This window comes from Cervus elaphus, chromosome 23 (assembly GCF_910594005.1).
Source record: "Cervus elaphus chromosome 23, mCerEla1.1, whole genome shotgun sequence".
NCBI lineage: Eukaryota > Metazoa > Chordata > Mammalia > Artiodactyla > Cervidae > Cervus > Cervus elaphus.
Genome location: NC_057837.1, coordinates 29,588,975 through 29,616,540, shown reverse-complemented (window position 1 = coordinate 29,616,540; position 27,566 = coordinate 29,588,975). Strand labels below are relative to the sequence as shown.

Sequence of the window (27,566 nt, the reverse complement as noted above, 5' to 3'; positions counted from 1 at the left end):
ATATATATATTCAATATAAATATATGTACAAAACATTCAATATATATATGTTTGCATCATCCATAATTTAAACACTTCCTGTAAAGTCTTCACGTTGATCATTAAATTATTTACAAAGTTATATAGTCTTGCCAAATGTGAGATAATCAACCCTACTATCATGATTAAATCTCTCTTGCCTCTCTCTTTTTTAAGTTCCCATTTAGTCAGTTGATCTCTGTGCTGTGTTGTGCTTAGTCACTCAGTCATGTCTGACTCTTTGTGACCCCATGGACTGTCACCCTCCAAGCTCCTCTGTCCATGGGGATTTTCCAGGCAAGAATACTGGAGTGGGTTGCCATGCCCTCCTCCAGGGGATCTTCCCAACTCAGGGACTGAACCCAGGTCTCCTGCATTGCAGGTGGGTTCTTTACCAGCTGAGCCACCAGAGAAGCCCAAGAATACTGGAGTGGGCAGCCTATCCCTCCTCCAAGGGATCTTCCCAACCCAGGAATTGAACCAGGGTCTCCTGCATTGCAGGTGGATTCTTTACCAGCTGAACTACCAGGGACGCACCCCCAGTTGATCTCTACAAGCATCCAAAACTAACAATGATTGAGATTTTGTCAGGTTTACATGTATTCCTTAAAGAGGATTTTGGTTTTCATGATAAAAATAATAGAACGCTACTAATTATGAGAAACTTTACACAAACTTAAGCATAAGTTAAAACCTTTCTTGGGGGGAAGAATAACTTATGGAGAAAAACTCCTTGGCTTGTATTAGGGCATTTATGTTAATAACAGCTAATTTAAAGAGAAAAAAGGGCATTTTTTTTTTAAAGGTTTTTTAATGTGGGCCATTTTTAAAGTCTTGATTGAACTTGTTACAGTATGTTTTTTATGTTTTGGTTTTTTGGCAGCCATGGGACATGTGGGATCTTAGCTCCCTGACCAGGGATCAGGCCCACTGCACTGGAAGGCAGTGTCTTAACTACTGGATGGTCAGGGAAGTCCCCTCAAAGGGGTAATTTTAATGTTTTCTTTTGAAGAGGGACATTTTGTACTTGAGGCTACATTCCTTCTAACTAAAGGAGATCAATCCTGAGTGTTCACTGGAAGGACTGATGTTGAAGCTGAAACTCCAATACTTTGGCCACCTGATGCGAAGAGCTGACTCATTTGAAAAGACCCTGATGCTGGGCAAGTTTGAGGGCAGGAGGAGAAGGGGATGACAGAGGATGAGATGGTTGGATGGCATCATCGACTCGATGGACATGGGTTTGGGTGGACTCCGGGAGTTGGTGATGGACAGGGAGGCCTGGTGTGCTGCAGTTCATGGGATCGCAAAGAGTCGGACACGACTGAGCGACTGAACTGAACTGAAATGATTATCAGCAAACTCACTGACCATGGATCAGCCCTAAATAAGAGCTTCATAGCTATCAACCATTTACTGGAAAAACACTAGAGTCATTTTTTAAAGGAGTACAAAACCTTCCATAGTGCCTTCCACAGTTTGGTAAAAACTGCATAGCTAATGGGTGAGTTTTCTGAATCTTATTTCTGGAAGCTATTGAAGAGTCTAGAAAAATGACTTGAATTCAACATTACTTTAAAACAAGTCCATATTTTTTAAAGCCAAGGAGCCCTACTTCAGTCTATTTCAATGACTTGCATTCTCATGAACAAAAATATCAGAATAAGTATAGCCTTGCCATACCTGAAGACTATGTAATCAGCAGAAGTAGTTCTGCTGATTATAGGAGTTCTATAAGGAAAACACTACAAAGCCATAAACACAAAATTAGGTTTAGACACTTTGATCATTGCTGTTTTTTTTAGTTGCTAAGTCATTTCCAACTCTGCAACCCCGTGGGCTATAGCCCTCCAGACTCCTCTGTCCATGGGATTTCTCAGGCAAGAATACTGGGTTACCATTTCCTTCTCCTGGAGATCTTCCCCACCCAGGGATCAAACCTGTGTCTCCTGTGTTGGCAGTCAGATTCTTTACCACTGAGCCACCAGCGAAACCGTTTGATCATTAGTTTCAAGATAAAACCACCTTTCTTTGCCTTGGGGGTGGGGGTAGGAGCTGCTCTTCACTTATTTAGAGCCGGGCCAGTGTCGCAGTGGGTCCTCAGAACCCACATTGATGGGGTGCCTACCCTCCACAGCAAACCCACGGTGAAGATCTCACAAGAAGGTAGTGCCTGGGAGGGTATTGCTCATTGCTGTGAAGCCTGGACAGTTAGCAGAACATTCTCATTCTTGGGCTCTTGCCTGTCCTCTGCCTCCGTCCAATCTCCTGTGTCTCCTGAGAAAAACAGACGCAGACCAAGAAAAGCTAACCTTCCCAAGCCAATCCTCTGGGTGGAAGCCTTCTGCCTGCACTTGCCTTCTCTTTGTCTTCCCCTTCTTCAGTTTTGGTTTCGGTTAAATCATAAAATTCTAAGACTTTAGAGTTGAGAGGTATTAGAGCAATCATTTAACCCACTATCAACAGCCTGATAGCTCAGTTGGTAAAGAATCCACCTGCAATACAGGAGACCCAGGTTTGATTCCTGAGTGGGGAAGACCTGCTGGAGAAGGGATAGGCTCACTCCAGTATTCTTGGGCTTCCCTTGTAGCTCAGCTGGTAAAGAATCCTCTCACAATGTGGGAGACCTGGGTTCGATCGCTGGGTTGGGAAGATCCCCTAGAGATGGGGAAGGCTACCCACTCCAGTATTCTGGCCTAGAGAATTCCATGGACTGTGTAGTCCATGGGGTCACAAAGAGTCAGACACGACTGAGCGACTTTCACTTTCAACAGCCTAGTGACTAAGGCTGTGGAAACAAAGAGATCTGAATTCAAACCCATTGATACGACATTAGGAAAATGACCTGAGTGACTGAAAATCTCAATGTCCTCATCTATAAAATGAGGACAATCATAGCGTCTTCCTTACACTTTGATTAAATGTCTCAAAAATACTCAGCATGGTTTTAGGAACCCACAAAACAAAAATGAATGTTTTCTATTAATCCTGGTTTGACAGTTGGAGAAATTGAGGTCAAGAGACGTTAGGTTACTCGCCCAGGGTCACCCGGCCAGTGACAAGTCAGGAATTAGAACACAAGTCCTGTTTATCCTAAGAGCTATTTCCCCACTTTATCCTTCTTCTTGTTTTCTCAGCATCAACAAGCAACAAGTGGACCCATAAGTGGCAGGGAGTGGATAGCATACCTGGGAGGCTTCAGATGACAGAGCCAGGGACACAGACGTCTACTCTACTTCTGGATGTAAATGGAATCTTACTTTCACATTTGTAGCCAAGTCATGGATTTACAGTTTCACATTAAGCTCACCACCAAGTCAGTACCATTTTACACAGTGAGTAGTTGGTACCATTTACTATACCTTACAGGACTTCCCTAGCGGTCCAGTGGTTAAGACTCTGCACTTCCAGTGCAGGGTTCGGTCCCTTGTTGGGGAAACTAGGATCCCACATGGTGTGGCAAAAACACAAATACCTTGCACTAGGGAGAATGGCCATCAAATGAGGTCTCTCTGAGAAGCCCCTTCCCATGTAAAAGGGCAACCTCCAGAGGCAGAGTATTAGAGCACCTGGGATTGGAAAAACCCAGACTGCACACAGTGACATACCTGATTGTCTCAGCTTTGTCTCTGCTCTCCATTTGTTGAGGAAATGGTACAAAATTGCTGCTCTCAGGAACTTTCTGGCCAGTGCCAAATTCAGTACCTCTTTGGATATAAAACCTCTGATCAGCCTCGAGCACACTTTGAAATCTGTTGATTATTGCTCCAAGCCCTATTTGAAAAAAAGAAAAAAAAGAGGAGAAGAAATGGATTAGAAGCAACATGACAGATGTTATGTTGGAGTCGCCTGCCTCAGCTCACATTCAATCATCAGTAAGTGTTTCCATTAGCTGAACCCCTGGCTAGGACAGAGAAAGACAAAGATGCAACATTTCTAAAACTCTAGCTAGTAAATGCCCTGCAGCCAAATCAAACCAAGAACACTCAATACTGACTAGAAAATTGGGGTCTGAGGAGAGGTTTGAGTTTAAAATATTGGTGTCTTCATTTTCTAGATATTTACAAAATTTTAAAACTTAAGGAAGAATTAGGAGGTCTTAGAAAAACTTTACTGCTAATACCAAACTTCTGGGACGTCCCTGCTAGCTCAGTGGCTAAGAAACCACTTCCAAAGCAGGGGACATGGGTTCAACCCCTGGTCTGGAAAGATTCTATCTGCCATGGAGCATCTAAGCCCATGCCCCACAACTGCTGAGCCCGTGTGCCTAGATCCTGTGCTCCCCAACAAGAGAGGCCACTGCAACAAGAAGCCCATGCACCGCAACAAAGAGTAGCCCCCACTCACTGCAACTAAAAAAATCGCACACACAGCAATGAAGACCAGTGCAACCAAAAATAAACAAATAAATAAAAAATGAAATATCAAACTTCCAACTCTGCAAGCTACAAATATTCAGAAAAGAAAGGAAGAATAATTACCCCCCCTAGTGGACTTTATCCTTTTACTTCCTAGAAGCTCCTCGAATCATGTCAAGGCCCTGGATCACTCAGCTGTGAGCCTCAGGAGTGTTCCCCGGAGACCAGGCTGATCTCTCAGTGTGCTGACTTCTTATAGTGCAGTGCAGAGCACCTGGAGGAACTGAAAGACCTGCTTAACTAGGGGAAGAGAGTTCCTGGCGGCGGGGATCAGCTTGTCACTCAGGTTGTTTTCTTAGTAAGAATGGCCTGGAGAAATTACAAATTCTCAAAAAACACCCCACCTGTATGATTCATTAGGATTCCACTGACTCCTTAAGTAAGGACATAAAATGCCAGAAGAGACGGCTTTGTCTACCAAGAAAAATTGGCAATCAGAGGTTGGATGCATATTTTTTGTGTTTATGACTGAAGGCTGTTACTGAGGGCTACAGAACGGCAGTAAAATGAGGCTAAATTCCACCAGCTGTTTTTAATAGAAATAAGTAAAACCTATTCTTCTTTCTGATATCATCTTATTTTTGACTTGGCACATTATAGGCAGGAGAAGTGTTTACTTTTACTTAATAGGTCTTCCCTGGTGGTCCAGTGGTTGAGAATTTGCCTACAAATACAGGGGACATGGGTTCAGTCTCTGGTCCAGGAAGATCCCACATGCCACAGAGCAGCTAAGCCTGTGTGCCGCCGGTGCCAAAGCCTGCACACGCTAGAGTCTGCTCCACAACAACAGAAACCACCACAACAAGAAGCCCATGCACCACAACTAGAGAGTAGCCTGCGCACAGCAACAAAGACCCATCGTAATCAAAAATAAATACAAATTAAAAATTTACTCAATAGACTTTTTTTTTGACATGTCAATTGAGTAAATGTCAATTTACTCAGTTGACATTTTACTTCAATAGATATCACTGAAGTCCTGGGTCATTTCTCAACATTTGGAGTTATCCTCAGATAAAAGTGATAGTGACTCTGTCCTCAAGAAAAAAACAATAGAAGTGTCTATTTGATTGAAATCCTGGAGGAGAGAAGAGAGGGATGAGGTAGGGACAATATTCAGGAGACAGTGGCTTAGATTTTCCCACAACTGATACATTATACCAGTCCAAAGAGTAAAGATGCCCAGCACATTCTGAGCAGAATAGACTAAAAAGAAAAAAATGTATGTAATGATGAAACTGGAAAACAAAGACAAAGGGCAAATATTAAAAGCCCAGAGGATGAGGGGATGGACTATAATCTGGAAGGAACAGCAGAGTGGAAAGCTAGCACTAATCTCTTCAAGTGCTAAAAGAAAAATTGCTAAATTGGGATTTTCAGAACAACTCTCAAGGCAGGGAAAATCAGAAGAATCAGACTTGAAAGAGATCAAAACCTGGAGCAGAAGGATGTAAAACTCACCTCCTCCCAAGTCTACACAATGTTGGAAAGATGGTCTCTGCAATAAATGGTGCTGGGAAAACTGGACAGCTACATGTAAAAAAATGACACTAGATCATTCTTTAACTCCATACACAAAACTATGCTCAAAATGGATTCAAGGCCTAAATGTGAGACTGAACACTATAAAACTCCTGGAGGAAAACATAGGAAAAACACTCTGACATAAAGTGTAGCAACATCTTTTTTGACTCGTCTTCCAGAATAATGGAAATAAAAACAAAAATAAACAAATAGGGTCTACTTAAAAGCTTTTGCACAGCAAAGCAAACAATAAACAAAATGGAAAAACAACCAACAGATTGGGAGAAAGTATTTGCAAATGATGCAACCAATAAGGGATTAGTCTCCAAAATTTGCAAACAGCTCATGACACTTAACAGCCTCAAAAGAAATAACCTACTCAAAAAATGAGGAGAAAGCATAAATAGAAGACATTTCTCCAGAGAAGATATACGGATGGCCAATAGCACATGAAAAGACATTCAAGATCACTAAGTATTAGAGAAATGCAAATCAAAACTACAATGAGATATCACCTCACACCAGACAGAATGGCTATCATCAAAAAAGCCACAATCAATCAATGCTAGAGAGGGTATGGAGAAAAGGGCACCTCCTACACTGTTGAAAATTGCTAGTTTTCAGTTTAGCAAGTTGCATAGCATGGCCAAAAAAAAAAAAAACCCAAATAAACAACAACATCAAAATCCAGATGCGGGAAAATTCCTATTGAAAGCTAACTGGAAAATAGCAGAAGGACTCCTGTAACAATCAAGGCTGTAAGAAAGATACACACATATTTGGGTAAAACAGGAAGAAAAACATTGGGTCAGGACCTGTGTCCCTTGAAGGGGGCTAAGAGGAGAAAGGGGATTGGACGTGTGGACGCTGCCCCAGGGAGTGAGCAGGTCAAGGCTCAGACTGAGCATCCCTGTCCTGGGGTCCTATGTGGAGAGACAAGCCCCCTTGCCTGGTTGGAGAATCTCTGGCACAGGTAAAAAGGCTGGAGCAGCCCGGACACCACTTAGGAATGCACAGGTGCTGGCTGGCCCCCAGGTAGGATGGGGAGAGGTCTTCCCCGACCACCTTGCTGTGTTCCCCAGCCTGCATGGAGCAAATGTAACAACACTCATATCAGGCAAAATAGACTAAAACAAAATCTATAACAAAAGGCAAAGGCATTATAAGTAAATCAATACAAGAAGAGGATATTACACACATAATACAGGAGCACCTAGCATATAAAGCAAATACTGAGACATAAAGGGAGAAATTAACAATAGTACAGTAATAGTAGTGTATTATTAGTATATTATTATTATAATAATACAATAGTAGTAGCATATTAGTAGTATAGTATTATTATAATAATGCATTAATACCCTCTGACATCAATGAACAGATCGTCCAGATAGAAAATCAGGCAATAGTGGTCTTAAGTGACGCAGTACAGCAGTTGGACTTAATCTATAGGATATTGCATCCAAAATCAGCAGAAACATATTCTTCTCTTTTCTTCCCTAAAACTTTATTTATTTATTTTTGGCTGTGTGGGCTTTCTTTAGTTGTGGTGAGCAGGGGCAACTTTCTAGTTGCAGAATGTAGGCTTCAGTAGTTGCAGCATCCAGGCTCTAGGACAAAGGTTCAATAGTTGCAGTGCGTGGGCTTAAGTTTCACTACAACAAATGAGATCTTCCTAGATTTTGGATTGTACCCATGTTTCCTGCATTGGCAGGCAGATTCCTTATGACTGAGCCTCCAGGCAAGTCCTCAGCATCACTAATTACTGCTGCTACTGCTGCTAAGTTGCTTCAATTGTGTCCGACTCTTTGCAACCCCATAGACGGCAGTCCACCAGGCTCCTCTGTCCCTGGGATTCTCCAGGCAAGAATACTTGGAGTGGGTTGCCATTTCCTTCTCCAATGCACACATACATGCTAAGTCGCTTCAGTCATGTCCAACTCTCTGCAACCCCATGGACAGCAGCCCACCAGGCTCCTTTGTCTAGAGACATGCAAATCAAAACAACAATGCAATATCACCTCACACCTGTTAGTATGGTTGTCATCAAAAAGTCTACAAATAATAAATGTCAGTGAGGATGTGGAGAAAAGGGATCCCTTGTACACTGTTGGTGGAAATATAAATTGGTGCAACCGCCGTGGAAAACAGTAGAGGTTTGTCCACAGAGCTACCATATGATCCAGTATATATATATCTAGAAAAATGAAAACACTAATTTGAAAAGCTGCATCTAACCCAGTGTTTATAGCAGTACTATTTCCAGTATCCAAGACATGGAGGCAAGCTAAGTGCCCATCAACTGAGGAATGGATAAAGAAGGTATGATATAGAGATAGATGGGCTTCCCTGGTGCCTCAGACGGTAAAGAATCTGCCTGCAATGCAGGAGCCCTGGGTTTGATTCCTGGGTTGGAAAGATCCCCTGAAAAAGGGGATCTCTACTCCAGTATTCTTGCCTGGAGAATTCCATGGACAGAGGATCCTGGCAGGCTACAGTCCACGGGGTTGCAAAGAGTTGGACATGACTGAGCAAATAACACTTTGACTTCATATATATAGATATCACAATGGAATATTACTTAGCCATAAAGAGGAATGAAATTCATGTTGCAATTTGCAGCAACACAAATAGACCTAAAGATTATAAAATAAGTTAGACAGAAAAAGACAAATACTGTATGATACCACTTATATATGGACTCTGAAAAATAATACAAATGAGAGTATATTCAAAACAGAAACAGATACATACGTATAGAAAAAACTTGGGGTTACCAAAGGGGAGAGGAAAGGGGGAGGAACAAATTAAGGATCTAGTGGTAAGAGATACAGACAACTAAGTATAAAGTAGAAAGCAACAAGGATATATTGTAAAGCACAGGGGATTATAGCCATGGTCTTGTACTAAAAATGGAGTATACTCTGCAAAAATACTGAATCACTCAACTATACACATGAAAATAATATAATATTGTAAATCAACTATACTTCAGGAAGCAGAAGCAGGGCAAAATAAAGACATTTTCAAGTGTCTTTTCTAAGTTTGCCACCCAGAAGACATTCTCTAAATTAAATTTTAAAGGAAATATATACTTTGGGCAGAAAGTAAGTGACTGCAGATGGGAGATTTTGAGATGCAAAAAGAAATTTAAAAAGACAATGGTAAATAAGTGAGCCAATGTAAATAAACATTAATTGCATAAAGCAGTACCTGTAATTTCTAGTTGGCCTTAAAATATATATGGAATTAAAATATTGAACAAAATAATGTATATGTCAAGAGCAAGTAAAGGAATTTCTTTTTTTTTCCTTTGAGGTTTTATTAAGTTTAGACTGATAAGTATGCATGTTTTAATTTCTAAGGCAAGTTTCTTGAAAGAACAGAAACATACCATATGCCACCCAAACTGGAAGAGAGGACTGTTTAGTGAATCAAAAAGAGAAAAGTAAGGAAAAACATAGAAAACACAATAAACACAGGTAAACATAGAAAACACAGGTAAAACAAACAGAAAACACAATACAAGATAGCAGATTAAACCCCAAATATCACTGCCTGTGCTTTTTAAAATATTTTCATTTGTTTGTTTGACTATGCCAGCTTTTAGTTGTGGCACACAGGATCTTTAGTTGTGGCATGCGAACTCTTAGTTGAGGCACGTGGGATCTGGTTCCACGATCAAACCCGGGTACCCTGCACCGGGGGCGAGAAGTCTTAGCCATTAAACCACCAGGGAAATCCCAGTTTTATATTACATATTAATGGGCTAAATTCTCTAAGTATGATACAAAATTGTCAGGTTGAATTAAAAAGTAATCCAGCTATAATGGTGGGTATATAAGATGTATCTAGGAAGATATCATTCTTAAGATTTAAAAATAATTTCAAATGTAAAACAGTCAATGCCAGGCTCTGGCACAGAGGAAGCATGTTCTGAAATGTTTTGGCTACCAGCTAGGCAATGGAAAAGAAGGCCTACGGAATGGCGTGTGAGAGAACAAGGCGGAAAGAGCAACAGGTGCCTGAGCCCCGGAGGTGAGCTGGTGCACGGTAACTGAGAAATCAAAAGGATTTGTGCACGGATGGAAGGCGGAGCCTGGATGTAAGTAGGAGGCAGATTGTGGACAGCTTTGTGAGCAAGCAATCTGAAGAATTTGGGGCTTGGTCTTAAGACAAAGAGAAGATGACCTGCGTCATCTTTCAGGGTGATGGCTCTGATGACAAGGTCACGGCGAAGAGCATGTTAGGAGGCTGTTGTAATAATTCAGGAGAGGAAGGATGATGCCTTGGGCTAACATTCTGACATTAAGAAACACTCACAGAACAATTGTGAAGGGCCAGGCATCGCTCATACTTTTAATGCGTTGTCTTTTATTGTGGTTGCTAATTTATTAATGTGGCCGTGCTGGGTCTCGGTTACAGCACATGGGATTTTTGTTGTTGTTGTTATTTTATTTATTTAACTTAGGCTGTGTTGGGTCTTCACTGCTGCGAGGGCTTTCTCTAGGTGTGGTGAGCAGGGGCTACTCTCTAGTTGTGGTGCACAGGCTTCTCATTGTGCTGGCTTCCCTAGGTGCAGAGCACAGGCACGGACTCTAGGCGTGTGGGCTCAGTAGTCGCAGCTACCTGGGTCTAGAGCACAGGCTCAGTAGTTGTGGCACATGGGATGAGTTGCTCTGTGGCAAGTGGGACTTTCCTGGATCAGGTATCGAACCTGTGTCTCCTGCATTGGCAGGCAGAGTCTTTACCACTGAGCCACCAGGTAAGCCCAGCACACAGGATCTTAACTGCAGTTTGCAGGATCTAGATCCCTGACTGGGGATTGAACCTGGGCCCCCTGCATCGGAAGCTCAAAGTCTTAGCTACCAGACCACCAGGGACATCCTGTGTTAAGTCTTTTAACTTTTACAGTTATGTGAACATTCTTCCCCCACATGATGAAGGTATTATTATTATATTATTTTTCTATTATAAAATTGTATTTGTGTATAAGTTTTTATATATGTCTCTACACACACACACACACACACACACACACACACACACATGCATATTGTGGCTGCACTGAGTGGCTTGTGGAATCTTAGTTCCCCAACCAGGGATTTTACCCACACCCTCGAAGTAGAAGCACAGAGTCCAAACCCACTGGACCACCAGGGAATTCTGAAGGTATTATTATTACCTACATTTTAATTTAAAGAAACTAAGGCACAGAGAGGTGCAGTGACTAAAAGACATATGTTGGCAAGCAGTAGACCCAGCTAGTCTGGCTTGAGAAGCTCTTAAACCCCAGTGCCCACCTCTACTGTGCGTTATGTGCCACGACAGCCTCCTTCCCTGGCATCTGTGGGATCTGGTGCTTTATTAGACATGGTGAGTGTGGAAGAGCTACAAACAGTGTGACTCCCAGCTTTCTGACTTAACCAATGGATGGGGTATGTGGCGGTGCCGTCAGGTCTTGAGATGGAAAACAGGAGAAATGGTCTGTGGGGAAAGGCGAGGTGTTTAGTATCAGATTATTAAGGTTAAGTGTTAGTTGCTCAGTCGTGTCTGACTCTTTGTGACCCCATGGAGTGTGGCTCACCAGGCTCCTCTGTCCATGGGATTGTCCAGGCAAGAATACTGGAGTGGGTTGCCCTGCCCTCCTCCAGAGATCTTCCTTGCCTAGAGTTCAAACCCAGGTCCTACATTATCATTCCCAAGGTGGACTCCAGTATTCTTGCCTGGGCAGTCCCAGGGCCAGAGGAGCCTGGCAGGCTACAGTCCACGGGGTATCAAAGACTCCGAATGGACTCAACAGCAACATCTGTGAGGCACCCATGGAGGGATTTCCAGAGAGTATTCGACCACAGGGACTTGAATCTCAGGGGTGTGTCTGGGTGTACCTTAAATTCATACTACACTACTAAGTATTTTAAATGACCCAAGTTTGTTCCTTTTTTATGCCTGAGTAATATTCCAATCAGCAGCTTCCTGACAGGCATCACTGAGTACAATTTAATGGCAGAAACCAAACAGGTCTCTGGTTCCCAAGAGAGAAAGTTTGCCCCACGGTGCTCATTCCTACTGGGGATGCTGAACCACAGCTGCACCATCTGGCCCTCTTGCAGCTTCAGCCTGAAACTGGCAGCTGTGTGTTAGAACAGCTATTCCCCATGGTCCATCGTGGAACAGGATTGGGCTTCTCTTGGCAGGGAGGCAGTTTCTACCACGGACCAAGGCCTATGAGCTGAGTCCCACTACAGAACAGATACCCTACAATGAGTGATTGCGAACACTGCTCTCTAGTACCGTGGCGGCCAGCTGGCACCAGCACTTATGAAGAGTGGCCAAGAAGGAAGTGGCTTTTGCATTTGTTAAGGAAGATTGGCACCATCTGAGCTTACCATAAAGCTTATGGGGAAAGTGCTGATCATGTGGACTCTGTGAACCAAAATTGCATGTCATAGTCCCAAGGGCCATGATTGTGAAATGAGTCTTGCTGCAGAGGTACTGTGGCAATTACTAATTACTAAGCTAATTACTAAGAGTTAATTACTCTAATTACTAAGAGCATTCCAGACAAAAACTGCTTGAGCAACTTCTTTGAAGTTTTTTTAAAAGTTTGGCCTCACTCCAAACTTTTTGAAGTCATGTGGGATCTTAGTTCTCCAACTAGGGATCAAACCCACGACCTCTGCATTGAAAGGCAGAGCCTTAACCCTTGGACAACCAGGGAAGTCCCCCTGGATTGAACCTTAACCTGAAACAAAATGTCAGAAATGGCACACCATGGATGGTTCAAGACTGTGTTTGTTACTGGCTTTATCTATGCTGTGTCAATGTCTGTTTCCTGAAGCTGCTGTAATAAATCACCATAAACTGGTGTGCAGAACAACATGAGCTTATTCTCTTACCGTACTAGAAACCAGAAGTCTAAAAGGGGTCTTATTTGGCAAAACCAAGTGGTTTGCAGAGCTGTGTTTCTTTTGGAGACTCTAGGAGGGGAGAATCAATTTTTGGCCTTTTCTAGCTTCTAGGGGCTTTATGTGGTTTTGGGGGGGGGGGGGGGCTTTTGGCTTCTGCCTTACCTCTCTCAGACCTCTGCTTCTTTCATCACATCTCCTCTGACTCTGACTTGTCTGCTGCCCTCTTTAAGGACCTGGGTGATTTCATGGGGTCTGCTGAGGTTTTTCAGGTTAATGTCCATATATCAAGTTCTTTATTTAATCACATCTGCAGTGTTTCTTTAGCCAGGTAAAGTGCCATACCCACAGGTTCCAGGGTTAAGGATGTGGCTGTCTTTGGGGTCAATTATTCTACTGTGGTAAATATTTTAAAAAGCATGATTGGGTTCAGAAGACCTACTATGCTCAGCACCTACTGGTTTGTCAAATCTGGAAAATGATAGACCAGCTTTGTGATGCTGACCAGAGAGGTACAGAAAAAGGACTTGAAACAAGTGGTAAATAAGATGACACCAGGCAGCGTGTGAAAGGCTTACAAGAGGCTTGCTAGTCTATTTATCCTTTCCATCATGTGTCTGTTCTGAAAAGGCACAACTTTGAGGAAAACTAATGGAGCTTCATAAGGACACATAGTTCTGGAAGAGGAGCCCTGGAGTTGAATGAATTGATAAATATGAGCTTGAGAGAGTCAGTTCCTGGGTAGGTTGATAAGAAGTCTGGGGTCCCTGAGGAGCAGATAGGAGTCTGGAGTTCTCAAGGAGGAGAAAAGGACACTTCTTTCTTTCTACATTGCTTTCTCATAGTTAATATAACATTGTATCCTGCTTGAGGACATGTTTCTCCTTCTTGAGAACCTTCTGACTAATCCTGTCATCTTAAAATGTATATTATGGGAGTGGGTCTGTTAAGACCTTTACAGCCTTGAGACATTCTCTTGATTTATTGTTAATAACCAGTTGAAAGGTATATAACTCTGTTGCGAAGACTAGCAAGGGGGGCACTCTCGGTCTCCCTTCTGATGTCTATGTCAGAAGCTTTCTCTGTCCCTCTTTATACTGTAAGAAAACTCTGCTACATATAAGCTCTTGAGTGACCAAGCCTGGTCCCTGGTCCCAAGCTAAATCATCTTCTTCAGAGAGCCAACGTATCCAACATCGTTCATCTGTAAGCTATCAAGCTCATGACGTGAAATCTATTCAATGGTCAGAACTTATCATTGGAGACAGGTAAAAAGTCTTGTGCATGCATGCATGCTAAGTTGCTTTATTTGTGTCTGACTCTTTCCCAACCCCATGAACTGTAGCCCACCAGGCTCCTCTGTCCAGGGGATCCCAGGCAAGAATACTGGAGTGGATTGCCATGCCCCACTTCAGTGTATCCTCCCGACCCAGGAATTGAACCCAGGTGTCCTGCATTTCAGGTGGATTCTTTACCATCTGAGCCACTAGGGAAGCCCAGTGACAAAAATTTACAATAAAAGGCTATCTTTCATCTATTTAATTTCAAAGTCCTCAGGACTCACTGATCTGGGGGCACTTAAGTCTCCCAGGCTAATAGCCTTCCTTGTACTTGGGCTATTTCTGCAGTGATTAAAGGAAGCACTGGAACATATTTCCTGTGGTAGTGATTCAAGGGCGACCCAGAAGCTGACCCAGGACAAGGTTTCAAGTCCAAGGAAGTGACTCAGAGGGAGAGGACCAGCAGGGCAGTGCGAGAAGGGGTGAGGAAGAGAGATAACCAGTTGCCTATGTCATCCAGTGAGATACTGTGGCACGTGACTAGAGATTAACCTCAGGAGATTAACGTTCCTCTAGAGGAAGCAGGTGGCTGACACCTCTCTGCCCCAGGCACCATCATTTCTTGGCAATTCAGTGAAAAGCAAAGGAATCTAGAGGCAAGAGAAAGCTCCCAGGCCACAAAATACAGATCTGGCAGTTCAAAGTGATGGTCTAGTGAAGTGGTAAAGGGTGGGGGGCTGGGGGTGGGCCTAACCTCTACACAGCCACTTGAGTGGTTTCCTGGGGAGGCTTTCTCTTCCCCTGCACAACTGTTAACTTTACCACAGTTAAAACAGGAAGAACCAGACTGAGGCGGGCATCAGCGGCATGCTACTGCAGTTATATTTTAGAACAAAGGGAGATGATTACCAGAGACCAACTTTTGATGTCTCAAAACATTCCATCAGAGTCTGCACTTGGGACTATTTTGTAAAATGACACTTACATGATGTCAAATGAAACAACGGATTTTTAAAAAAGATCATGGCAAGTAATACTGAGAAGAGAGGCTAGTAAGCATAAATTTTCACTTTGTGGACTTCCTTGTCGTCGCACTCCCTCTGTTTGTTGTAGTAATAGAAAGTATTGTCCCTTCTCTGAAGCTTCTTCACATATCCTGTCTCTGGCCAACGATCTACCTGTACATCCAAAACCAAAACACAAATATTGTAATGGTCCTTTTATATAATTGTTCACTATCAAACATTAAAAATTGCAAGTCACATCAAACAACAAGGCACAAAATTAAAAAATACTTGAGCTCTTAGTGATGTCTTACACTTGTAGACACATAGACACACATACATAAAAAACACACGTACAACACACTTGTCTCACATTGTAACCTTATACTGAAGGACTATTAGTTCAATGCTTCTCCCTAGATCCCAATTTCTAGGTTTAAACTTCTACTCTGCAGCCAAGATAAAACTTTCAGAATAATCTAAACTTTATTCTTCTTATATTTACTAACTATTTTATGCATTATTACTTACTAACTTCTGAAAATAATACCTAAGGAGGGAATTAGGGCTAGGCCGAGGCAACAGGAAGAAGCTAGCCTGGATGTCTCTAAAGGTGAATGTGTATCTCATGTCCATATTTCAAGTGCACACCTTGAAACTCAATTTTTCATAGAAATTTGAGGTAATGAACAAAGTCTTCAGCAATCTCTTCTTAGCTTCTCCTCCTTAGTTTTTCTCATTTGCCGTACTGGTTTGCTTACTTGATTGTTTGGCTTGATCCAGTTTGGACCTTTTTTTTTCCCCTTCCTCTGTGAAGTCAATGCATTTCTGCTCTGGTTAGATATGTTGCTTCCGGATGGTGTGACGTCTACTCCATCACTGTCAAACCCAAGCTGGAGGCTGCTCATCCAAATCCAGTGACGTGACTGGCAGAGGCTGGCACCAGGTTGAAGGTGGTCAGGAAGAGGGAATTCAGTGACCATGGAGCAAATACGGTGATCTACCAGAGCTTTCGCTTCACACAAGCTACAGTTCACGTGCCTCCGAATTCAAACAACAGGGAGGGACATCCCCAGCAGTCCAGTGATTAAGACTTTGTGCTTTCACTGCAAGGGGCAAAGGTTTGATACCTGGCTGGGGAACTAAGATCCCACAAGCTGCATGACCAAAATCCCCCCCACCCCCACCCCCGCCAAACTACAGTTAGAAGCTCTGGGCATTAGCTCCTCCTGTCTTCAGAATCTAGAGGGGGAGACCAGAGCCAGATAAGTAGAATCTCATGGGATATAATCCAGAACCAAAATGGGAACAAGTGACAGCGCTGGAGAAGGAGAAAATTAGGAAGGGCCTGCTGAGGTGCCTCTGGAGGCTTCTACTGCCCCAAAGATCAAGTGGAAACTTATTAAGGTGACATACAAGGGTCCCCATCTCCCCATCAGCCTTTATCCTTATGCCCCACCACTGAACCACTTACTATTTACCAAGGCCACCAGTCCAGCCTTCCATGGCCTTATACCCATTCCCTCTGCCTGGAAAATGAGTCCCACCCTCAGCACCCCCACCACCTGTCTTACTTGAACAAGTATTTGTGGGTTATACACACTGCACCAAGACAGAAAGATTATGAATTAAAAACAGCTACTGAACTCACTGGGCCTAATGTCTATGAGATAGACTCATCAGCAAAGCATGTGATGCACTTCAAGGTCAGGGCCCTGAGGCCTGACAAAGTTGAGGGGGTCAGGAAGGGCCTCGAGCAGGTGACAAATTTATTCATTTGGCTGCACTGGGTCTTAGTTGCAGCATATAGGATCTAGTTCTTTGAGCAGGATTCCAACAGGGGTCTCATGCGTTGGGAGAACAGGAGTGTCGGCCACTGAAACACCCTGGAAGTGACCGTTTAACCCACATCTAAAGAATTCCCACCAAAAGGAGTACCTATTCGGGAAGAGCATCCCAGGGAACTGCATTAAAGGAAATAATGTCAGTGTCGCTGGGGCATGGATGTGAGAGTAGAGAAATACTGAGAAAGGGAAGGACCAGATGGTGAAGACGCCTGCAACCCTTACAGTGGGAGCGGCTGTCACGTTCAAAGCAGAGGAACAGCACAGCTACAAAGACGGCATACAAAGACCTTGGTGGACTCGAGCCAGGAGGAATCTTTACCAAGACTGAAAGCAGCAAAGAGGAGTCGGAATAGTCCTGGGAAGACATGACAGTGACCTTCACCAGAGTTGCCGGTGGACGGAAACACATGCTAGTTGAAACAGGAGGTACAATCCGCCCGACTTAGTGATCAACTGGGAGTAAAGCAGGGAGGTCTCAGTTTCCGGATCTGGTAATCGATCCCCGAGGTCATCTCTCTCTGGTCTGCCGTCTATCTAGTGCCGACCTACTACTCAGCACACACGACTGGAGTTATTTTCTTGTCGGCCTCCACTTCCAGGCTGCGGAGAACAGAAGGGCCGGGTGGGGCTTTGTCTGATTGCTTCTCGTATCCAAAAGACGCGCAACTCCAAACAGAGCAGAGCCTGAGCCCGGGCCGGGACGCAGGAAAACACGCCGGGACGGGGAAGCCCTAGGGACTGGGGGCCTAGACAACTTTGCGCGCGCCTGGCCGAGTCGCCGGTTCGATCCCAACCAGAGCGACCCCTCCGGATCTCACATCCCAGCGCAGAGCCCTCCACTCACGTCTGCCCCGGCACCGGCTCCACGTGGCCGCGCTGCGCGTGCGTAGAGCTCACTCCTTGCCCGGCCTTTGCCTTCCAATGCGGTGGGGCAGGGGATCGAACCGCTCAGAAAACACTTTACATTCTTTTGCATCCGACCACTCCCAAACCGGAGAGTCTGTCTGCCCAGGGCGTCGCGACAGTTTCAGGAGTTTAGGAGCTGGGTGGAGGCGCTGGGAAAGGCCCTCCAGCGGCAGTGCGCAGGCGCAAGGTGTGTCTCGCGAGATCTCCAGTTGCCTGGTAACGGGCGGCCAGCTATCCGCTGTCTGTCCTGGGGACCACTGTACCCGTTAGACTCCGAAGGCTAATTCTCTCTCCAGTCGCCGCTCCTTTCTAACCCAATTTCTGCCTTTCAGCGCCTGGTAGTCTGAGCCCCTCTCGCTTTTCTGTTTTCGGCTTGCCAAAGAGACGCTAAACCAGTGCCCCCTTCACCGCGTCTCTGCCGAATCCCTGGCAATGTGGAAATAAATAAAGATAAAGGGGAGATGGGGAGGTGGTGAGGAAACCATGCACTTACAAGCAACGATGTAGACCATCTTGAGCCTCCGTAAAGAGGCGAATAAAGGCTATCTTGAATTCTGTGACAGCAGTTCAGAGAATTCCAAATACTGTGACTACTTCAGCCAATGGAGGCTTGAATGGTTACGAATGGAGTCGCTGGGAAGTCAGACAATTAATTGTAAGACAGCTGAAGAACATTTTCAAGATCAGGGATCTGAATCTGTTGACTTACTCTTGTCAAGACCGAGACCATAGTTTGCTTCTGACCTAATAAGCCTCCTCCCTCCTCATACCCTTTCTTTTCCTTTTCCAGTCTAACTTAGCACTTTTCTTCCTCTTCTAAATATCTTCCTGTTTTTCTCAATCGCTTCACCGCTCGTTTTGTCTCGCATCTTTGGTCTGTACAGCTTCAATTTTCATCACCTACATAGTACCCGGCTGGCCGTAAAGTAAACAAAACAAGGAGCTGTGCGTGTGGTCAGAGTATTGCAGGTTACGCGGGGTAAAGTATAGTGTGATTTTTTTTTTTTTTTTTTTTGGTCAATTAGAAAAATTTAAAAAAAACACCTTAGGAGTTTGAGTGTAACAGGCTTTTGTTTCGTAAAATGAATAGTAACAGATCATCACGATGAACAGTAAACATGCAGTTGTAAAGCAATCTCAGATCACAATTTTTAGCAGCAACCTCTCATTGCCCAACAGAATCCCTCTATTCTTGAAATGTCACTGAATGTCCTGATTCAGCTCTAACCTGTTTCCATCATGTCTGTCGCCTTATTCACTAGAAACAAGATGGGCATTTTGGGTACTGGAAGGCAAAAAGTTCATGTCTCATGATTTTTTAATATAATACTTAAAATCTTCGGTGGCAGCTAGACTTTCTACTACCATTGGTAAAAGCTGTGACACTAGACCCTAAGGCAGGTCACGTGAAACAAGACCTGTTTGTAGACTCAATACTGTGTTAGGTTATAAGCTTCATAAATCATTCAACCCTTGAAAAACATTAATAAACTTTTTTATTCCTCTTTGGCTGAGCCACACAGCACAGCATGAGAGATCTTGGTTCCCTTGCCAGGGACTGAACCTGCACGCCTTGCATTAGAATCTGGAGTCTTAACCACTGGACCACTAGGGAAGTCTCCCAAATTGCTAGTTTTGAATGTAACTTAACCCTGGCTTTTGATTTGGTAAATTGCTGATTATGGCTATCTTTGTTAAATTTAAATTGAATTAGCTTAACTTGTGACGCAGTGATTTTTTTTCTGGCTTCTTATGTGGTCAATGCAATCAGTTATATTTAATGGTGGCAAGCTGAGATTAAAATGTTAAATGTAAGAGCCAATCACAAGGTTATTATTTTTTTTCAAAGTAATGAAAACAGTACTTTATCCACTGTAAAATTGCAGGTTAATGACTTAGTCCTACAGAGTGGCTCTCAAACCTTCAATGAACTCACTGATTTAAAAATTATAAAGTATCATTTCAAAGATTAAATAATAATGAGGATAAATCACATGTTAAGTAGTGCCGCCAAATAGAAGTTTTAAAATTCTCAGTAGAAATTTTTGGATAAAAAGATGAGAAATTATTCAATCAAAGTGGAAGGTAAATATAATTTTAAAAGAATGAAGTATTATGAGTCTTTTTTTAAAAAAAGTATTCCAATAAATATTTTAAAATCTAAAAAAAATAAGTCTCAGATCTAATTTTTAAGCTGTATGACAGAAACACGTCAGATTGAAGTGCTAAAGCAATGGGAAGGAAATATGTGTAAGTTTTTGTCCCTCTAAGGTTTCAGATTTATAGCTTGAGTATCATTTCAGTTTATATTTACTCTATGAAGATTTGCAGCCACTATATACATGTCTCTGGATCAAAACCAGCTAAGGTCAAGATCTTAACCTCATCATCACATGACTCTAAAGCAAACTAATTAACCCTGTCTATGAAGTGATAAAAATAGTACCTGTTGTGAGGATTAGAAGAAATAATCTACTTAAAATGCTTAGCACAGTGCCTGATACATGCAGAGTGCTTCATAAATAGAACTGATGGATCCAGTAGCAACCTGAATTCAGAGATAATAGGTTAATAAAAATTAAGCCTCTATGATTTTAGTGCCTTGTTCTGTTTGAAGACTAAGCAATAAAATTTCCACAAGAATGTTGCTAAAATGAATGCATTTCGAAGGTAATTTCTCTCCCATTTGTATCATACAAACACTGTAACAGAAGTGTTTTTAAAAAAATTTTCCCATGACCCAATAACCTCAAAACTCATTTCCTTTCAGTGTTTCCTTCTAATTTGTTTCACATTTAAGTGTGCACTTACATTATTAAAATAATATAAATTTTATATTCTGATTTTCTTTTCATATAACATTTTTCCCTATATTTCCCAAACATAGTTTTCAAGTTGTCACTTTAACATATATTTAGTATCTTATACCAATCAGTTTACTTTTTAAAAATAGCTGTTCCTCTGTTATTTTACCCTGTGAACTCAATTTGGTCTTTGAATAACAAAGTGTTCTTTTTATATTCATTCTAGAATTGGACTACAGTTAGGTTTATACGCTTGCCATGATATAAGAGCCATTTAAGAGACCTGACAATAAGTTTTGTCATTAACCACAATTTTTTGTTGAGAGAAAGTTACCAGCTGGAAAGTTTGTCAATAGAATGTAGGAGAATTGAGCAGCAGACTCTTCTTTCCCTCTGGGCATCCTCATCTTTGCTCTGTGTATGTGTGCATTGGAGTTCTCCAGAGAAGTAGAACCAGTGAAGATACAGATGTGAGTTATGGAGCCTGAGAAGTTCCACAGTCTGCTGTCTGCAAGCTGGAAACCTGGAAAGCTAGTGATGTCAATTCAGTCTAAACCCAACGGCCTGATAATCATGGGAGCTGAGTTTAAAAATCTCATTCCAAGGACATGAGAAGGTGAGATGGGATGTCCCAGCTCAATCAGGGTAGCAAGAAACAAGGGGGGCAATTCCTCCTTCCTCTGACTTTTGTTTTATTCAGGCCCTTCATGAATAGCGAAGATTGGCAGGCTGCAGTCCATGGGGTCACAAAAGAGCCAGACATGACTGAGCATGCAGACCCAGTTCGTGGATTGGATGGTGCTCACCTACACTGGGGAGGGGGGATCTTTTGGGTTGGCCAAAAAGTTCATTCAAGTTTTTCCCCATAAGTTGTTATGGAAAACCCCAAAGAAACTTTTTGGCCAACCCAATATTTTACTGAGTCCACTGATTCAACTGCTAATCTTTTCCAGAAGCACCTCCACAGTTCTTGTTGTTCAGTTGCTAAGTTGTGTCCAACTCTTTGTGACTCTATGGACTGCAGGTTTCCCTGTCCTTCACTATCTCCTGGAGTTTGCTCAAATTCATGCCCATTAAATCAGTGATGCTATCTAACCACCTTATCCTCTGCCCTCTTCTTCTCCTTTTGTCTTCAATCTTTCCCAGCATTAGGATCTTTTCCAATGAGTCAACTTTAATACTTTGGCTACCTGATTGAAGGAACCCCCACAGATACACCCAGAAACAATGAAATAATGTTTAATCAGGCCAGTCAAGTTGACACATAAAATTAACCATCACAGTATGATGGTCTCTGTATCATACATAATAATTGTTATATAAACGGTAACGTTATTTTAAAATCAGTGACTAGAATAACTTTTGTGATGAGCTACAAAATCAATGACCTTTTTAGTATGCAGTTAACAAAGCCTCCTACTGAAAGTGGTTAGTCAGTGGTTATTATCTGTCTTCAAAGTCTGGATCTTTTCCAAGACGGGCTCATTGGCTTACACAACATCTCCTCAAAATCCCAAGGACTTTCTGTCCTTCCCCTTTGCCATCCTCTGACTCTTGGCATTGGCCCTCAAGCTTGTCCTCTCAAGCTCACAGTCTAGTGGTGACAGCTCTGATCGTCACAATTCACATAACCACGTGGCAGGAAGCAGAAGTTTCCCTCATGCATTTCTTTCTATCAGAAAGAAAAATCTTCTTAAGAAGCCCTAACAGACTTCATTCTGTTGCTCACTGGACAGTATCAGTCACATGCCCCCACTGAAACCAGTCCCTGGCGGGGGTGAGTGAGTCAAACGAGACTTGCTGAGACCAGTTATGAGTCTTCTCTTGGAGATGGAGCATAATATGGCTCCATAACCAAATGAAAGTAGGATCATTGACAAAAATGAAGGGGGAAATGGCTGCTAGGTGGGGAACCAATACATTAATGTCTCCAGTAGGGAGACATTTTGTTTAGTGGAGTTCAGTTGCAGAATACGTTAATTGGACACTAATACATAAAACACATGCAATTTAACAACCAAATGATCAGGGTGGAAACAAAATGATGAGCCATTATAATTTAATTCAGCCCGATGTATTAGCATTGAAACCAAGCCTAAAAATGACACAAGTTTAACACAAGTTTAAAGAGGAATATTAAACTCACGAGAGGTTGTTGGCAGTGGTACCTGGAGAAGATAAAGCCCTGAGCTAGCCATTACATCTTGTTAACTGGGTAAAAGCTGGAAGGTATTTATGAACCTTGACTTCGAAAACTCTTTTAAAGTAACAGTCATGTCCAACTCTTTGGGACCCCATGGACTGTATAGCCTGCCAGGCTCTTCTGCCCATGGAATTTTCCAGGCAAGAATACTGGAGTGGGTAGCCATTCCCTTCTCCAGGAGATCTTCCCAACCAAGGGATCGAACCCATGTCTCCTGCATTGCAGGCAGATTCTTTACCATCCGAGCCACCAGGGAAGCCCAAAATAATAATAAATGTTAAACCAAACAAAAGTAAAAATGCGTCCTGTCAGACAGTCTTTTTCTGAAGCTAGTTACAGTGAAATCATTCTGGTTAGTTTTTTGCAAGGAGTTTTCAAACATATTAATTTTAAAATAATGTGAAATGTGATTTTCCTGGCTATGTTTACTTAGTTGTTTACTTTGGGAAGTGGTATTAGTTGTCTGTGGTTTCAGGGAAGTTATATTTATTAAGAGTTTGTTGTAGAAAATTATTTATCTAAAGTTGTGACATAGTCAACTGTACCTAACCTGTGACATAGTCACCTGACATAATCACCAATTCAGTGTTAGGACATCACTGACTTTATAACTTTACTAGTTTAGAAGTAACTTGACCTCATTGATTAGTCAGAAGGTACTAAGAATCCTGTTTTGATTTTCTTCCCATGGACCTGTTTATAATGAATTTGGTAGCACTAATAGACATTTCAAATAAATAACACAAGTATGAGTCTTTTCACTTCCTTCCTTGTGAATATTCATAATCAACAGCTGTTTAGGCCAATCAGACCTTGAGCAAATTCAGCCACTCACACAAAACCAGATATCAGAAATGGAGAACCATATCGTAATTGTTAATGTAATATTTAAAACCACTTAGATTTATGGAAAAAGCTTATATTTCTGATTAGTGACTAGTAAAATAATAAGGTGAATCTCACCATAGAAAATGTAATGAAGTAGGAAAAAAATGCAATGGGTAGAAAATTTTAGTCTATGTGTAAAAGAAAATCTTTGGAAAATGCAGTTTGCTTCATATATAACTTTTGTGTGTGTGTAGCCAATATGAGCTCTTCTAAGCCAAACATTACAACTTTTTAAGCTAGAAATGAAAAAGCCACTGAAAATGAAAAGCCTACAGGATTTAGTTTCTCCTAAGGTAAATGTTTATAACTATAACCATTAATCAAAAAACTCTCAGGGGATCCTCAATAATTTATTTAAAAGAATAAAGTGATCTAGAGTCCCCAAAATGAGAAAATGGGCCCGTTTCTTGGTACAGTCTCACAAGAGACCATCATAAAATTTCAGTTCTCTAACTCCCTGGCTGGGCTGCTTTTCGGTTCTTCTAGCTCAAGAAACTGGTTTTCAGTGACCAGAACTCTCACCAACGTTTCTTGTAGACACAGGGTTTTTGGCTGTTACTAATTTTTACTTTCATGTCCCCATTTTTCTTCGTTCTTTTTTCCTTCAGTTTTTAAAAACTCTTTTCTTCATTTTCATCTTTACTTTTTTCTTTTTCTCATGTTTTTTCCTTTTTAAAACTTTGTTTTCTCTTATTTAGATTTGTCAGTATTTGGTTTTGTTTATTGGCACGTCTGGCATTATGTTTTGGTTCCATTATAAAGATCAGTTCATCAGAGGATGTCGGGAAGTGATTTTCTTTTGAGGTGATTTGGGTCAAGTTCCTGACCAGCTTTCCTCAATTTTAAGTTGACCTTGAGACACCCTGACTCCCAGGTCAGCAGTAAGTCCAACACGCTCCTGGCCTCTCAGACATCTCTGTTGAGGATGACCTCCATATTGACAATCATTAACAGTCAAGACCATCACCATGGGCAACATGACCGAGCTAAAGCTGGCTCAGTACATCCTGACTTAGGAAAGAGGCAGTCATGAAGATCATTGACAAGACTTAGACAAACTCCTCCGGACTCCAGAGACGGTCCCTTGAGTGAGAACCATGAAAGACTTGAGTCCTCCCCAAACAGTTATTTGTAGCGATCCATTCTGCCTTCCTTGAGGAATTACTCAATGGAAGAGACATATTTGAGGACCTGGTGGCTCATGGAAATCCATAAGAAAAAGAGGTTCTGGCAAATTCCATCGGTGATACACTGTCACCAGAAGTGCATTGCTCATAGAGTTAAAGGCAGAGCGCCTGCTTTTGGGTGCTGATGTGAAGAAAACTTTGAAGACTATGGCTTTGGCGTTACATTCACCTTTGGCAACAAACTAGATATCTTCACTGGCTGTCCCCCTTTAGGCCACCCTGGAACTCTTCCAAGTCCAAATAAGACAGACCCACAGTAGACGTGTGGAATCTGAGAATCATCCTATATACACTGGTCTGCAAACCCCTTACCTGTTGATGGACTCCTGCCTTCAAGGAGCTGCAGGAATCAGTACTTAATGGAATAGACCATATGCCCTTTCACATGTCCAGGAAATGTGAACTGCTCAAGAAATTTCTCATTCTCAATCCCAGCAAGAAAGGCACTTTAGAGCTCATCAGGAAAGATCCGTGGATAAACAGAGGTCGTGAAGATGAACCAAACCTTGCATGGAGCCACTCTCTTGACTCCCAGGAACCCTGATGGTGGCGTCCAGCGTGACAAAAGGCAAGAAGTCCAAGGCTCACTGATGGCTGGAAGCACAACCAAGTGATGGCCATCTCTCTGCTTCTGAGGTACAAGAGAGCCGAGCAGGAGGGCCACATCATCGCCCCGAAACCCCAGACTTTGGTGGATCTAATCAACAGCAGCCCACCCAGGATCCACCCAAAGTTTCTGCTAACACACAGCAGTGAGGTGTCAGCAAGCTGGCAGCCCCTTCCACTAATTCCCATTCTAACAATACTCAGAGGGACAACACAGAACATAAGCCACCTGAGGAGGACCAAGTGTAGGGCAGAAGGGCAGTGGCAAAGCCAAGGAGGGGAAGAGACCACCTAGCCTCCAGCACAAATCAACGCAGGAATTGCCTGCTTTGGGAGTGAGCAAGCCCCGGCCAGGCCTCTATGCAAAGGGGCAAAGCCAGCCTAACCCTGCCAAGGTCAAGGGCTCTAAGGGCTCTGCACCCTTCCAACACCCCAGTCTCCCTGACAAAGCCACGCCTGCATAGAGATCCCCGCATTATGGCTCACCAAGGCCTCAGGGCCATGCCCCATTGGGAAGCTGGGCTGTGTCCCCAGCCCAGACTCCCAAGGGTGTCCTTTTCTTCCACCCACCCATCAGAAGTAGTGGCAGAGCCACAGAAGGAACCTGCGTCCTCCAGGGTGTGTCCAAAGGAAGCTCCATCCATTGAGGCAACCTCTGAAGGATAAGCCACCCCAGCCTTCCTTCCGAAGGACCAGCAAGGGCTTCTTCACCAGGTTCAAGTTCAAGTTCATACTGAAATTTCTGTGTTTCCGCTTTGTCAGAAGACATCTTGAAAGTGTGAGGCGGATGGGAGACAGTTCCCCCTCATGGAGTGGGAGCACAGGCGGTGAGAAAGAAAAACCGTGGGAAGGCCAGGTGATGCTCACGACGCTTGAAGACCGCGAACCTCATGGAGCCCAGCGAGAAGGTGCAGGGCTTCAGCCAGGTGCTGGAAGCAAAGGGCGTCAGCGCGAACTGCGCCGGAGGCCTGCGCTGCTGTGAATGCCTGGCGCCGGGGCCAAGAGGACGGGGGTCCAAACGGTCACGCCCGCCTCTCAACGTAGCTTCTTTTCCGTGGCAAGCTGCGCTTCTGCGGATTTGGAAAGCATTGTGTCCACTCGCCCCGCTAAAAAAACAACATTGCATCTTCTACCTTCAAAAAGTGGCCAGTAGCCTCCAGGGAGACAAGAGGTGGGGCAATCCTTGCCCCCGCAGCTGACTGTTTGCATCCGGGCCGCCTGGCCGCGCATCTCTGCGGCGTTGGCTCTGCGTTCGTGCTTGTGGGGGAGGGGAGCCAGGGTTGGTAACGTATCAGAACTCCTAACGGGTGCTTCCGGGGAAAATCTCTTGGGCGAATTTTACTGAGCAGGCCTGACTAGTATTAAGCGACCACTGTGAAAAGAGTTTGGGGTTGATCATAAGAGAGCTGGGATGAAACTGAAATGTGCGTGCAGCAGGCGCTCAGATGCTGTTTGGGCTATAGGAGCTCATTCTGGCTGCAGGTTAGAGACTCGATGGATAAGCGGCCAGGTTCTCTTTGTGTTTTGAAAGTGGCCTCTTACTGCAAGGACAGTGAGGGAGACAGCAAGAACAAGGTCAGCTCAACTCATTGATGGCTGAGCAACCTCTCGTTTGTAAATTTTTCCCCCATTCTACTTTATTTCTTCCGGAAGACAAAAACAAGAGGATGCTTCCCCAGCTTGTTGTATGTGCTAGAATTCCCATGCAATGACAAGAGAAATTCAAGAATCTTCTATGGAACTCGACTCATGGATGTTAAAATTTATATAGAAGAGCAAGGTGCCAAGGACAGGCCTTCCTGAAGAAGAACAAAATTGGGAGGCTTTAATAATTAAGACAATGTGATGTAGGTGGGGGGATAAACAAATGCAGAGCCCAAGAAACTATCAATATGTTAAGTCTCATGATTTCTCTTAAACCCACCCTAGTCAGGCTTGCCCCCCAACCCCACCCTCACGACTGCATTAAAACT

General features: G+C 43.1%; 1 protein-coding gene across 5 annotated transcripts in view; it reads right to left on the bottom strand.

Moving 5' to 3' along the window:
• LOC122681697 (S-acyl fatty acid synthase thioesterase, medium chain-like) overlaps positions 1 to 18,096 on the bottom strand; it is a 39,408-nt gene extending 21,312 nt beyond the window's left edge. For 4 of the 5 annotated variants that reach the window (XM_043884078.1, XM_043884080.1, XM_043884077.1 and 1 more), the window contains exon 1: positions 3,627 to 3,749. In XM_043884078.1, the coding sequence (XP_043740013.1) occupies positions 3,627 to 3,658 (32 nt within the window). In that variant the 5' untranslated portion in view covers positions 3,659 to 3,749. Of the gene's footprint in view, positions 1 to 3,626; positions 3,793 to 17,843 lie in introns of those variants that run through there. The other variant, XM_043884076.1, reaches the window with a different exon arrangement.
• Positions 18,097 to 27,566: the final 9,470 nt, after the last annotated feature.